We start from the raw sequence: 14,082 nt of genomic DNA on the forward strand, positions 1-14,082 counted from the left end.
GGGGGTGGGAGCGGGGGAGGGGGCAGGGCCCGGAGCTGCAGGGGCAGTGGGCACCCCGGGCAGAGCTGCTTCCACGGCTCCAAGTTCCGACTGAGGCTTGCACTTCTTGAAGATGGCAGAGAGCTGGTACCGAGCAATGGTGTGGAATTTGAGAACAAACACCTAGCGGGCAGAGAAAATCGGGAGAGAAAAAACTCATTCTTCTTCAATAAGCCAAACCACCCTTTTGGATGACAGAAAAATAAGATGACACTGAAACCACCTGCTGATGTCGTTCTGCTTGTTCCCCTAACAAAAGAGGGGAAAGGCTGGTAATGTCCGAGCACCTCCTTTGTGCCAGGAATAACGGAAAAGAAATGCTCTGTTTTCTGTCCAATCACTGTCCCCATTTTACGTGTAAAGAGTCTGGCCCAGGAAAGCTGAGCAACTGGCCTGACAAGCAGGGCCCGGATTTCACCCCGGACTGCTGGCCTCGTCCCTCCAGGCCCACACCCTCACCCACTGGCCTTGGGAACTACACTGTTCCCAACTATCCCTCACCCAAGCACTCACCTGGGTATCTCCCCAGAGATGTCCACAGCTAACTTAGCACTTGTCTATTATAACCTCAGAAAATAACTCTCAGGAAGTGTGCTAAGTGCTTTCATGCATTGTTTTATTTAACTCTCACAGCAATCCTATGAGGAAGACACTCTGATTATGGTTAAAAGATGAATAAAACGGCACAGAGAAAGTTAAGCATCTAGCCTAAGCACACCCAACTGTGCTGTGAATGGGGGAGCCGGGATTTGAACCCAGATCGTCTAACTCCTGGGATCAAGCTTAGTGATTGAGCTGCCCCATAAACTTGCCACTACAGCAATTGTACAAGTTATCAAAGTGCAAGACAGAGAGCTCGGGGGGATGGTGCCTCTCAAAAGGGCCCCTACCTCCAGCATCCGCATCAGGACGTCTCTCCCGTTGCCACTCTCCTGCTCGCTCTTGGAGCGGATGCAGTCCACCAGGTTCAGTAGGAGCTTGCAGGACATGGTCTGAATGCTGCTGGGCAGGGACTCGTCGTCGATGTTTTTGGCAAAGAGCTGGACGGCGAGGGAGAGGTCACTGAGGGGCAGGTGCTGTCGAACGTGGTGCACGAGGTCAGCCAGTGTGCTGTAGGCGAGGGGCCTGCGGGCAGAGACCTCCACTAGTGCTCATTGTCATGTGGCCATGCTTGCAGCCCACCATGTGTGTCACTACCTGCCCCAGGAACACCACCACTGGGACGGCATAGCTACCTGGGACACGTTTCATGTGGTCTCTGTTTCCCCTACATTATTCTCTCCCAGATACATGACTAAATGGCTCAAGCCTTGTCTTTTTTTTTTTTTTTTTTTTAAAGAGACAGGGTCTCACTCTGTCCCCCAGGCTAGACTGCAGTGGCATCATCACAGCTCATCATAACCTCGAACTTTCCTGGGCTCAAATGATCCTCCTGCCTCAGCCTTCTGAGCAGCTAGGACTACAGGTGCATGCTACCACACCTTGTTAACTTTTTAAATTTTTTGTAGAGATGGAGTCTCACTATGTTGCCCAAGCTGGTCTTGAACTCCTGGGATCAAGCAATCCTCCTACCTCAGCCTCCCAAAGTGCTAGGATTATAGATGTGAGCCATCAAGCCCAAATATTTTTTTATAACTAAAAAAAGATGAATTATATAGAAAACAAAAAAAATAAAGTCAGATAAAGTTTTATCTACAATTTAAGTCAAGACAATTATTTTGATTCCTTCCTTTAAGCTAAGGCACAAAAAGCAATCTAAGGAAGGCCCTTCTAAAAATCCTGCAATTCTAAATCCAATGGGTGAGTCAAGGTCCAATAGCATGTGTTTGTGGTAACACTCATAACATTAAGTGTCAGTAATCACCGCCCCTGGCATTTAACCAACCAGATATCATTCGTTTAATCTTGTACCTTAGAGTCTCTCGAGCAGTATATCCTGAGCCAATTAGTATGGATTCATCAAACAGCTTGTCCATGCAAGGAATGAACTCTAGAAGACAAACATCCATTGCATATGTCACTAACACCACCAATTATGCATTAAATTACTTCACAGTGCTTTCACAGTAGCCAGTCTGCTATGCAATCCAGGCCTGAAAAGGGGCAGAGAGGAGAACAGAAAGGTGCACAAGTTGTCTCACTATAAGGCAGAGGCTTTGCTGAGCCACAAAAGCCACCGCCAAAGATGCAGTCAGGGTCTCCCCACTCTCTGGACAAGGCTGACGATACTCTCACTGGGGCTCCTCTCTTGCTCTAAGCCTGTAGGTGGGACCATCCTCAAACTTTCTCTGCTCCCCTGCAGGCCTGAACCCAACAAGGGTTCCACAGAAACAGCTGGTCACCGCTCAGGGACAAGTCACACTTCTGAGGACGTGCAGACAGAGCAGTGACAGCATTTCCATGCTCCCTTTGGGGAATTCAGGCTACAAACATCCAAAAGGATGCTTAGGTTCTGAAATAACTCTTCAGTAAGTCCAATAAAGTACATTTTTTATCACCAAATAGCTACTGAAGGCCAAAGACGTAAAAGAAATATATACAGTGGAGGGACAAGATGCACATCTCTGAGTAATTTCCAAAGCAGGGCAGTGCAGGGAGGAGCCAAATGAAAGCAGCAAAGAGCAGTCCCTTCTGAGGTCAGAGGACGGAATGCACCTATCCTCAGTGAAGCGGCCAAGAGGAAGGAGGTGCAGGAGGATGCAAAGAGCTCAGACACCATAGGCTGCAAGACCAGCTAAGGGATGAGTAAAAATTGCAAGTAAAGGGAGAAGTTACAGGAAATTAAACTGTACGACCACTGGTTTCCAGATCCTCTCCATGATCCAAAATCAGAATCTCTGGGAAAAGGTGGAACTTGTTGAACACTCGGGATTTTCTCAAATCACTGGCTCTTCAGAATTAGTGCAAATGGGTTACCGATTGATACTTTTTTTTCCAGGTGCTAAAGAAGTTAGGCTAAGAGAAGATGTTAGTGGATGTGGAAATTTTAAATGTAACATATTTTTTTTTGTATTTTATGATAATCATGGTTAACATTGAGCAGAATTCTTTAAATGTTTCTTTCAATCAAAACTTTTTTGAGATGTAATGCTATTACCTATTTAAGTCCCAGGAACTACAATGGGCTTCAAAATAAAGTGTCCTATAATATATTGAAAAAAAAAAAAAAAAAAATCAAGCCAACCAGTAAAGAGGCCTAAGAAATGGAAAACTCAAAAAGCTAAACTGACTTCAACAAGTCTAACCTGATCAAAGCTCGGAGAGTAGCAGCTTGGGAACCCAGCAATGTTGGCGAGCTGGTATTAACACAGATCAAAACCAAGCTTTATGGCCTCAAAACGGGGCCTCCCTATGCAGTGATGGAACAGGGTTTACCTGGTAAGCATGATAAAGGTTTGTAACCTGTCAGCACGTCAACAGCAGAAGCCTCCTGCTACACAGGTCCCCAAAACACCTCCAAAATCCTTACTCGCATGGCAGGAATACTGGAAAAGTCACCTGAGAATGGCATTTGAGGCATAACTCATCCACTTCAGTAAACAGATTAAAAAATGTCCACTTAAAATTCTATTTTGATATAGTTCTGAGATGAACACATGGGAGAAACCATAAACAGCAAAGGAAGTTGCCACGGACAAGTCGAATGGCAGTCATGTCCGGACACCTCTAGAGCTCTATTCTGCCACCTGGATGATGCCCAGGCTGGTGTCTCTTCTGTAATTTTTGGTAAAATTGTACATTTCTTTTGTGTACTTTGCCATACGTGTTGAATTTCACAAAAGCATTTTAAAAACATCTATATTCTTTTCAGCTACATCCACATGCAATAGTCACACTATAATTTTTATCTTAATAGCACAAAAACACTTGAGCTTTACAGTATTAACTCGTATGTAAGCACTCAAACTATATCCTTCCTTTCATGTTTAAATACCATGTGAAGAAGCCCAATCTCAGTTTTATGTATGCTCTGATTTACACACTGTGGCAAATAGAACTTTTGATATGAAAAATGGAGGAAAATTATTATCATCTCTAAACAATTAAGATATAACTTCAACCTAACACTCTGGACATATCAAATATGCAAAGTACTAAAAGATTACAAAACAATATGATTAACTGAAAAAGTATAACTATCAGATTAGCAAAAAGCAAGTATATCAGCCTTGTGCCATAAAAACAACCAATCTGTCATTTTCACAGCATGGAGAATACAAAGTTTTTTGCTCACCTTTTAAAGGTTGCTAGCTGTGAGTGAGTAAGCAAACGGCTATTTGCAACTTCAAAAGATACACAAAGGCAGTAAAGTATCGAGAGCTACTCAAGAGTGTAAGCTATGCCAAGAATAATCACATTAACTATGGGACTGTTAAAAAGATAAAGAGAACCTGGGTGCCAGGCACAAAGAGAAAGAGAAGCAGAGAGAGGGGCAGGTGATCAGGGAGAGGGGAAGTGGGGAGGTGGAGTGAAGAGGAGAAAAAATAAACCCCAGACAGCCATGAAGTAAGCAAGGACACGTGGAACCTTGGCAGCACGGCCGAGTCCCACCAGACAGCAGCGGGACTCATGTCAGCATTCAGACAAGACTAGACGGACATACGGTTTCTCAGCTCTGTGGTGAGGATGTGTTTTGCAGCAATCAGAAGCTCCTTTCTGAGGTGTGCGGTCTCTGCTGGACAATTTGACAGTAACTGTAGCATTCCTTTCACCATCTGTTGAGAGTACTTAGTCACCAACTCCTAGAAAAATAAGGAGTTAAACAACAGTTTCACTGACAGGTGAGTGTTAAGAAAAACCCAAGTTGTATTAGCTTTTGAAAAATTCAGTAAGACTTGGCTTCACTCAAACAGCCCTCACGAAGTAGCAGGCCTACTAAACAACATCCAAAAAAAAGTTTTAAATAGAACGTATGTGCAGGTGTGTACAATGCCATACTGGAAGTATGTACAGCCACATAAATAGCAGTTTCTTTTACACAGGATTGTAGGTGTCTTCTTCGTTCTTTTCTCTTATTTTCCCAACTTTCAACAGTGACTATGTATTACTTCACTATTAGGGGAAGGAGGGCAATTAAATATGGCAAATATTTACTTTTTTTCAAAAGCAAATATTTTTTACTTAGTCATCCCGTCAGTGTAAGTCGTGAATGAACCAGAGACAACTCTAATCACAATCTCCTTGTGAGATGTCTTAAGAAGGAAATTCACCAAGATAACTCAAGCAGACTAAGATATCACAGGGGTAGTACCTAATTTAGATTTTTAAACCAATGTTTCATTTTCTTTCTTTTTTTTTTTTTTGAGACAGATTCAGGCTAAAGTGTCAGGGCATCAGCCCAGCTCACAGCAACCTCAAACTCCCGTGCCCAAGCAATCCTCCTTCCTCAGCCTCCCAAGTAGCTGGGACTACAGACATGTGCCACCACACCCAGCGATTTTTCTATTTTTTGTAGAGATGGGGTCCAGCCCAAGGACACAGAGTCTTTGGGAAGTAATTAAAGTTAAAAGAGGTCATAAGGGTCGGGCTTGGTGGCTGGTGCTCAGACCCAGCCTGAGCAACACAGCAAGACCCTGATGCTACAAAAAATAGAAAAATCAGCCAGGCGTGGTGGCTCACGCCTATAGTCCCAGCTATTTGGAAGGCCGAGGCAAGAGGATTGCTTGAGCCCAGGAGTTTGAGGTGGCAGTGAGCTATAATGACACCACTGCACTCTAGTCCAGGTAACAGAGTGAGACATTGTCTCAAAAGAAAAAAAAAATAAATAAATGAGGCCATAAGGGTGGGGCACTAATCCAATAGGACTATGCCCTTAGGAAGAATAGAGAGAAATCTCTCTTCCTCTGTTTGCCATTTGAGGACACAGCAGGAAGGCAGCTGTCCAGAAGCCAGGAAGAAAATCCTCACCAGAAACCAGAACCTTAATCTTGGATTTCCAGCCTCCAAAAAAAATAAATTTCTGCTGTTGTTTAAACCACCTAGTCTATGGTATTTTGTGAAGGCTGCCAAGCAAACAAAGACCACCACTCAGCAATAAAAAGTAATGCATTACCAATAAAATAACAAGAATGAATCTCACCATTACTGCTAAGTGAAAAAGGCCAGACTCAAAAGATTACATACACTATATAATATATGATTCCATTTATATGACGTTCTGGAAAAGATAAAACTATGGAGCCGGAAGATAAATCAGTGTTTGCCAGAGGCTGGAGGTGGAAGAAAGAAATTGACCACACATGTGTACAAGGGAATTTTGGGGAGTCATAGAAATATTCTACATTTTGATGTGTTGGTGATTACCAACTATAAATATTTGTCAATTCATAGAACTGTACACCCACAAAAGGTGAATTTTATTATATGTAAATTATATCTCAGTAAACCTGACATAAAACACAAGTCTATGACCTTACCTGATAAATTCTGATGATATAAGCTAAAAATGACAGTGTTTTAATCTGAGCAGCAATGAAGTCAGCATACAACTCCTTGTTGTAAAGTTTATGTTGCCTGAATGAGAAATGAATAAAATTTACAATATTAGCTCTCACTTTGGGTGACACTAGTTTTAATTAAAAGCCTGTAACAATTACTAAGCCCAAAAGATTGTCTGATTTCTACATGGACCAGAACAGCACAGTGGCAATAGTAAATGCATCTACACTTCTATGCAGTTCCAAGTAACATAAAGGACTTAAGAGCCAAAACCCAGTTTACCAAACCATTCCACAGCACTTACATAAAATCAGTGCTACACGGACCCCCTCAGTCTGAGAATCACTGCACCATCTGTTCAATACAAGACCCTGCACAGGGGCCATACAGGTGATCAGAGCTGACCCTCCTCAGGTCCTGCCCTCAAATGACTCAGCCAGGTAGGCTCCAAGTCAAGAGTAAGTGAAATGGTTTTTGGAGGAATACTATTGAGAAAAGTCTTCACTGAGAGGCTTCAAAGGATGCATACAGCCTATTCAAAGATAAAAGGTGAGGGGGAATCAAAAGGGGAATGAATATTCTAGCACTCATGCTGAAAGGAACAGTGAGAACAAAGGCCTGAAGGTGAGAAAGGCTTGGATATCCATAAATATCAGTGAATACAGTAATACCTGATATGATACTTCTAAATTTACAAGAAACCAAAATCCAGGATATTATCTCACATTTTCAAAATAAACAACTAAAATAACCATAGCTATCATCATTGAAACAGAAGGTCAAAAAGTCAAAAATGCATATAATTTTACAAAAATGTTATCACTCATAACTTTCCCATCTTAAGAATGGCCACAGCAAATGTATTTTTCCTCGGAATCAAAGCATCATGGCACCTGGCTACAGTGAAATCTCACCTGGCTTGTGCAGACACCTGAATTGCAATGGTGTTCATGATCAAGGGCACGAATTCAGCAACAACATTGTGTATGTTCAGTTTGTAGAGCTAAAAGCAAACATATCAGATTTTCATGCTTCTACATTCTGCTATAGCAAAATAATTTGATGTACCAAAGAATCACTGCATTAGTTAGCATGTGTATATTATACACAATTTTTTGCCACAGAAATTTAGACATCAATTTTATCATAAAGAAAGAAGCCAAAAAACTAATAAGCAATACACATACCTGATACATTAAAACAACAATAATGGGCAATTCTGCTAACACTTTCAGAGAAAGTGATCCTCTTGGAATGATGGAATGCTACAAGATAGAAACAGGTGGGATTGTGGTTATCGCTGTGGCCTTTAAAATAGCCCCACCCAGTGTCCAGGATTAAGCATCACCCCCACTGCATTAGAGGAAAGGGAAAATACTGACACATCTTAGTAAATATTTGCAATGAAAGATCCAAATTGTGTTAAAACCAAGTATACAAAACTAGCACTTAATATAAAGGTTTTTATATTTTCCTACATAACTACTTGTAGTAAAAACTTCCAGAAAATATGTCACAGAGATTCAAATCATTAGTACCTATTATTTTACTTACTTAAAAGAACAGCAAAAAGCACAATTTACCCAGCAATTTTATTCAACGATATTTGTAAATGGAAAATGCTTATCATAGATACAAAAAAAATTAGTCTTAATATATTAAGGACTCATAAAACAGGTAAGGAAAATGTCAGACAAAATACAAATGGGCAATAGACATGGACAAGGAAAAAAAGAAATACAAAGGAATGATACTCAGAAAACAAGTTTCTAATTCAAGAAGAATGAAAGACGAAAACTTCATTCACAGTTTGGTTTCTTATTCATCCTGGCACAAACTGAAACATTATGTACAACCCTTTCAGTAAAACAAATATGGATGACAAAATATTCTTAATTCAATCACAAAAACTGTCATAGTAAATGCTCAGTACATGTTACCTATATGGCAGACACTACAAATACAATACATTACCTGCAGATAATACCAGCATTACCTTCACAAAATTCCATGAGACAGGTTTTTCAGATAATGAGAGGGAAAATAAGGTCAGAATGCAGGTTCGTCAACTTTCCTACAGTCAGAAAACCTGAGTGGTAGGGCTGGGACACCATACTGGAGTTCTCTGCTCAGAGCCCACACCCTTAGTCGCTGAACTGCAATTTTATCTGCAGTTATAAGGGATGCCATTAATGTTAAAGACTCAGAGATAAGGGACAGAGCTGAGGCCCTGAGCCCACCTGCTGCTCTTCCCAGCAGCTAAGCCTGGGTTTCCGTTATGATCTTATCTTTACAGCCTGGCATCAAGGACGCTCCCGGACAGCTCACATTTACCACTTCCAGGCTGCGCAGCAGGACCAGTGATGCTCTGCCAGTCATATGTTTGTTTATGTAGCTTAAATGCCTCCAAGTATTTAAGAAAAAAAAAGAAAAAACTTAAGTAGTCTATAAGGTCAGTATCCCAACTACAAGAGCCACAGATAGAAACAACTCAGTCAGCAAAACAAATGAGACCCTTACTGTTCGCGTCTCACTGTCCTCACGCTCGGGATTGACCTTCACAGCAATTGTTGTTATCATACCAACCATTTCTGGGGGAGGGACTGTGTTCTCAGGGATCACCTGAGGGTTCTCAAAGTAGCGGTTCTACAAAAAAAGCATAGAAATAGTTCTTCCTAAAGTAAAAACACAGTATTCCTTCATAAAATACACCTGACATTTGGTGGAAGAAACCAAAATATTCTACATTTAAGTCACACCAGTCCTATAGTATTTGGGCTCAGCCATTCACTCCCTAATCCCCTCAAGTAAAGCCTGAACCAACACACACTAAGTGCTTACTCTTTACTCAAGACCACACAGATAACGAGATAGGAACAATGCTCTCTAGCTTCAACAACAGAAAACAAAAACTTGCCTAAAATGTTTTCTACTCTTTTTTTTCTGGTTAATAAAAGACGAAGTATTAATACAAACTATAGTGAGGCAGGAAAAGAATGTACTCCACTCCTCTAGTGAAGAAACTAGGAGCTAGTTCCTACTAAATTAACTTTTCAAATAGTCTCTAAATAGAGATCGAAAAGGGAACAGAAGCAAAGCATGGAGGACATCTTTAAAAGCCAGGACCTCACTTTCATCCCTCAATCTCAGTGGAATTTGGGCTTCACGTCAAACATGGTGGATGCAAAAAGCAGCTCTCGGGCGCTGACAGAAGGGCAGGTGACAGGACGTGACAACTCAAAGTAACTAATTTTAAGTTTTATACATTGTTTCCAGATTAAAATCCTTAAAATGCCAAAAAGAATCAAATTTTACCACACGTTACTTAAAAAAAATTTTAAGCTTAAAATCTTTAAAATAAAAAATTCTGACATATAAACAGATTTATGCACCATGAGTTTTACAAAAGCATTATTTGTGATGGTAAAATATTGAAAATTGCGAAAACAAGCAGTAGGGAAATGATTAAGGTAGATACATGTGACAGAAAATTATGGTGCCATTAAGAATTATGATTGCCAGAAAGAGTCTGGAAGGTGTTCCAAAGTGGTGATGGCAGCCACGTCTAATAAGTGAGAATGAGACGGGGCAGGAGATTTTCCTCTTCTACTCCATATACTTTCACGTTGCAGCACTGCTTGTAAAGAGTTCTTAACAATATTGAAAAAAATTTATAATGATATAGAAAAGTACTGAAAATCTATGCCACCTCCCAAAGTCTTCAAGATTGTGAGTTCAACCATCTTTAAAATGCACAAAAGGAAAAACAAACAAAACCTCAATATCAGTGGCTGCTTACAAGTGAGAGAATTATGGATTTATTTTCTGATTTTTTCCAAAATTTCTACAAAAATATATTGCTTTTATGTAAAAAATAAGCTAAATAGAGAAACCAAAAGAACTCTTTTTTTGAAAGGCTAATTTATCAACCTAGATTTTAGCCATCACTAAACATCCCCTATTCTAAAATTAGCATCTCCCCCCACCCCCAATTATTTCTTCAACTGTTCCAAAATCCCTTTGGAAAAAGGAAGTAATAAATTCAAACCATAGTAAAAACATACCACTACTTTTGGAAGCTCCTTATAAATCTGTTTCACAAAATCCAAAAAATGATGAATCTAAAAAAAAAAAGACACTTTCGTTATAGGAAGATATTCATAAACAAAATGCTTATAAGAAAAATCATGTTAATAATAATCTTGATATGTAAGAACTCATAAAATAGGTAAGGACAATGTCAGACTCAAGATACAAATAGGCAATAGATGTGAACAAACAAAATATATATAACTATCAAGAAATAGAAAACAAGTTTCTAATTCAGGAAGAGCAAAGAGATGAAAATTAAATGCCACTTTTTGCCTTTCAAAAATAGTAATACACAATGTTTGAGAGGGTGTGATGAGAGGAGACTCATATCCTACTCAGGGAACACAAACTGCTGAAATCTTTCTAGAAATCAGCTTAGCAGTATATATCAGAAGCATTAAAACATTAATACCTTCGACTCAGTAATTCTACAAACCTAGTCTACAAAATAATTTATACCATATTCAGTAATAACCATAGAATAAATAATTTGAAATACCTTAAATATCCAGAAAATAAGGATACCCATAAGAAATATTATGTACCCATTAAAAGTTTATTTTATAAAGAATTTTTTATGGCTGGGAAAATGCTTACATATAATAAGAAAGAAAATGATCAGGCTATAAGATGTTATTATCACAATTATGCAGAAAATATACATTAAGGTGAGGAAAAGAGAAGAAAATCACCAAGACATTAACTTTTTTTTTCTTTCTTGGAGACAGAGTCTCGCTTTGTTGTCCCGGCTAGAGTGCAGCGGCGTCATTGGAGCTCACTGCAACCTCACGCTCCTGGGCTCAATCTATCCTCCTGCCTCAGCCTCTGGAGTAGCTGGGACTATAATCTTGTGCCATGATGCCCAGCTAATTTTTCTATTTTTAGTAGAAACGGGGTCTTGCTCTTGCTCAAGCTGGTCTTGAACTCCTCATCTCAAGGGATCCTCCAGCCTCGGCCTCCCAGAGTGCTACCACTACAGGCGTGAGCCACAGCACCCGGCCAAGACATTAACTATTGTTTTTAAGATGACAGGAATTCTATTTCATCATTATGCTTTTAATCTCCAAATAATCTACAACAGACATCATCATCAGAGAAGGTACTATCGAATTTTGGCAAATATTGCATACTTCTTACTATGTAGCTAGGTGCCAATCATTGTACTAAGAACTTTAACTTTTATACCTAATTTTCAAACATTTTGAGCATATGCTATGATTATCCCCATTTTACAGAAAAGTCTCCAAAAGGTTCCGAGCTTACCCAACGTCACACAACTACTGACATGCAGAGTTGAGAGTCAAACCCGAATATGACTTCAGAGCCCGCATCTCTACTCTCGTACATGATTGGCGCCTTCTGGCACATCAGCCATGTAAATACCAGAACAGAGCAGACAGACCTGCCAGGCTGGTCAGTTTGTCTACTGAACAAATTCAGAAAAGTACTGATATACACAATGGGAAAAAAGTCACTGTTGAACCCATAAACAACTGCCTCCAACTGAAGCTGTATTTTTTACATTTAAAAGCAGCAGATGTTCAATCAACTCTAAAAGAGAATAAAAAATGTATATGGCAGAAGGATTTGATGACACACTTCATAAATGCTATCAGGATAAACAACTTACTTCTTGTGTGATCGGTGGCCTGAACTGTTTGTGTAGCTCAATAATTATTCTTAGACAAATAAGAACATTTTCTTCATTTTCCGTCTTTAAAAAAAAAAAAGCATTTACAAATAGTTATACCTCTGAGGACTTAAATATTAAAGACTAATTTTCTAAGCATTTTCTGAACACACATTCGCCATCAACCAAATTCTACTTGATTTGTTGAAAATTCATAAGCCCATAGCATATAGCTCTCCCAGACAGGAAGCTTTTGTGGTCTTTTGTGGAACACCTGAAGGGCATGCCACCAGCAAACACTGAGAACAACACTGACAGACAAATCAACTGGCTTTTGCAAGTCCCACCATGAACTAAGGACTTCATGGTCCAACTGACACTTTTCACTGTTTGAAAATATTGCTGAGACCAGGAAAGAATAATCATTGAACACCCCCACGTGGACTGAACTGTCTGGTAAGCACTTTACGAATGCTCTGTGCGTAGTGGGTACCATCCACATTTGACCTATGAGGAAGTGAGCCTCAGAGCAGTTGAACAATGTGGCTGACATGACACAGCTAATTAAGAGGCAGGACCAAGATCTGACCCAACTCTTACTCGCTCCAAAGCTCATCTTTCTGAGGGGCCCAGAAACATGAGAGAATTCTAAACACCTCAAGACTAAGAGGAGCAAGAAAACAATTTTAGGGATTACTTTAACGGGTACCAAATGGATTCGCCCCAAGAATTCGAGATACTTTTTATGATACTTTTTATCTACTATGCATACAGTACTTGCTCGAGATATATTATACGGAAGGGAGAGCACCTTGCAAATGAACCCCAAGCTCTCAGTCAACCACCGCCCAACTCACCGTCCACAAATTTTTCAAAGATTTCCACTGTGTCTAATCAATTTCCCAGTGACTCAAACAAACGATCTTCAATTAAGTTATCTTTCTTAGAAATTTAATCGAGGAAATTGGGGGAAGGGACATTAAGAAAAATTTTTACCCACATGAATCAGAACTTGAATGAAAGGGAAACAATTGTAAAATACTAGATTTTACCGTAAGAAAACCATTGAAAGTGCTGAGCGTGGCTGTATGACGAGAATTAATTCTCAAATGTTACCTCCAAAAAGCGAAACATCACAGACAAAACATTTTTTGTATGAGGACGAAGATGTTCATTGGTTGGTATTCTATGAATTATTTCAAGTACTAGCTTCCGCAGTTGCTGGCAAGGAAAAACAAAAAATGTAAAGATAAAAATACTTCCAAGGGGTCCAAATTAATACTCTCACATTCTCCAAGTATCACACAGCTGTCTGAACTACCATACTACAAAATGGATCTGATTTTAGAAACACCTCCATTTAAACTACTTAAATATAAACCAAAATACGTACTGCAAATCATTATTTTCAATACTTCTACAGTTGTGTATCAAATCAACTAAGCCAATTTCTCCTTTTCACAACTTATCAGTATTTCCAGCAGGACACTATTGTGCAAATATGGAACAGATTCAAGACGAAAGAGCGAAACACAAACATAACCTACTTTAGGATCTCCCTTCTCAATCTTGGGTTAGCTCCTAGGATGCCATCTCCTATTACCCTGGGCACAACAACTAGTGAAGTCCTAAGCTGTTCTCGGCTTTCATGATTCTGTCTGTGCAGATGACAACTAAGAGGTAGGTCAAATCTGTATGGTCTTGAACTGGTATAATATAAAAATGGTTTATTTACTGATGAACTTTCACTGGTATTATGGCAATGTTTTTTTAAAAGTTATTAAGAGATATATGTTGAAATATTTATAGAAAAAAATGGTAATGATGGGACTATATTTAAATGGTCATGGTGGGTGGGTGAAGAGTATGGCAGTGTGCGCAGA

The 14,082-nt window shown here is 39.6% G+C and overlaps 1 protein-coding gene across 1 annotated transcript in view; it reads right to left on the reverse strand.

Moving 5' to 3' along the window:
* TRRAP (transformation/transcription domain-associated protein) overlaps nucleotides 1-14,082 on the reverse strand; it is a 116,318-nt gene that overhangs the window by 92,310 nt on the left and 9,926 nt on the right. The window contains exons 5-15 of the mRNA XM_012638896.1: nucleotides 13,316-13,420; nucleotides 12,200-12,283; nucleotides 10,542-10,598; nucleotides 8,998-9,123; nucleotides 7,665-7,742; nucleotides 7,392-7,480; nucleotides 6,456-6,552; nucleotides 4,643-4,781; nucleotides 1,951-2,029; nucleotides 930-1,164; nucleotides 30-162 (exon numbers count right to left, since the gene is read on the reverse strand). Of these exons, the coding sequence (XP_012494350.1) occupies nucleotides 30-162; nucleotides 930-1,164; nucleotides 1,951-2,029; nucleotides 4,643-4,781; nucleotides 6,456-6,552; nucleotides 7,392-7,480; nucleotides 7,665-7,742; nucleotides 8,998-9,123; nucleotides 10,542-10,598; nucleotides 12,200-12,283; nucleotides 13,316-13,420 (1,222 nt within the window). The remainder of the gene's footprint in view (nucleotides 1-29; nucleotides 163-929; nucleotides 1,165-1,950; nucleotides 2,030-4,642; nucleotides 4,782-6,455; nucleotides 6,553-7,391; nucleotides 7,481-7,664; nucleotides 7,743-8,997; nucleotides 9,124-10,541; nucleotides 10,599-12,199; nucleotides 12,284-13,315; nucleotides 13,421-14,082) is intronic.

Source organism: Propithecus coquereli, unplaced genomic scaffold (assembly GCF_000956105.1).
Source record: "Propithecus coquereli isolate 6110/MARCELLA unplaced genomic scaffold, Pcoq_1.0 Scaffold137, whole genome shotgun sequence".
NCBI classification, from domain to species: domain Eukaryota; kingdom Metazoa; phylum Chordata; class Mammalia; order Primates; family Indriidae; genus Propithecus; species Propithecus coquereli.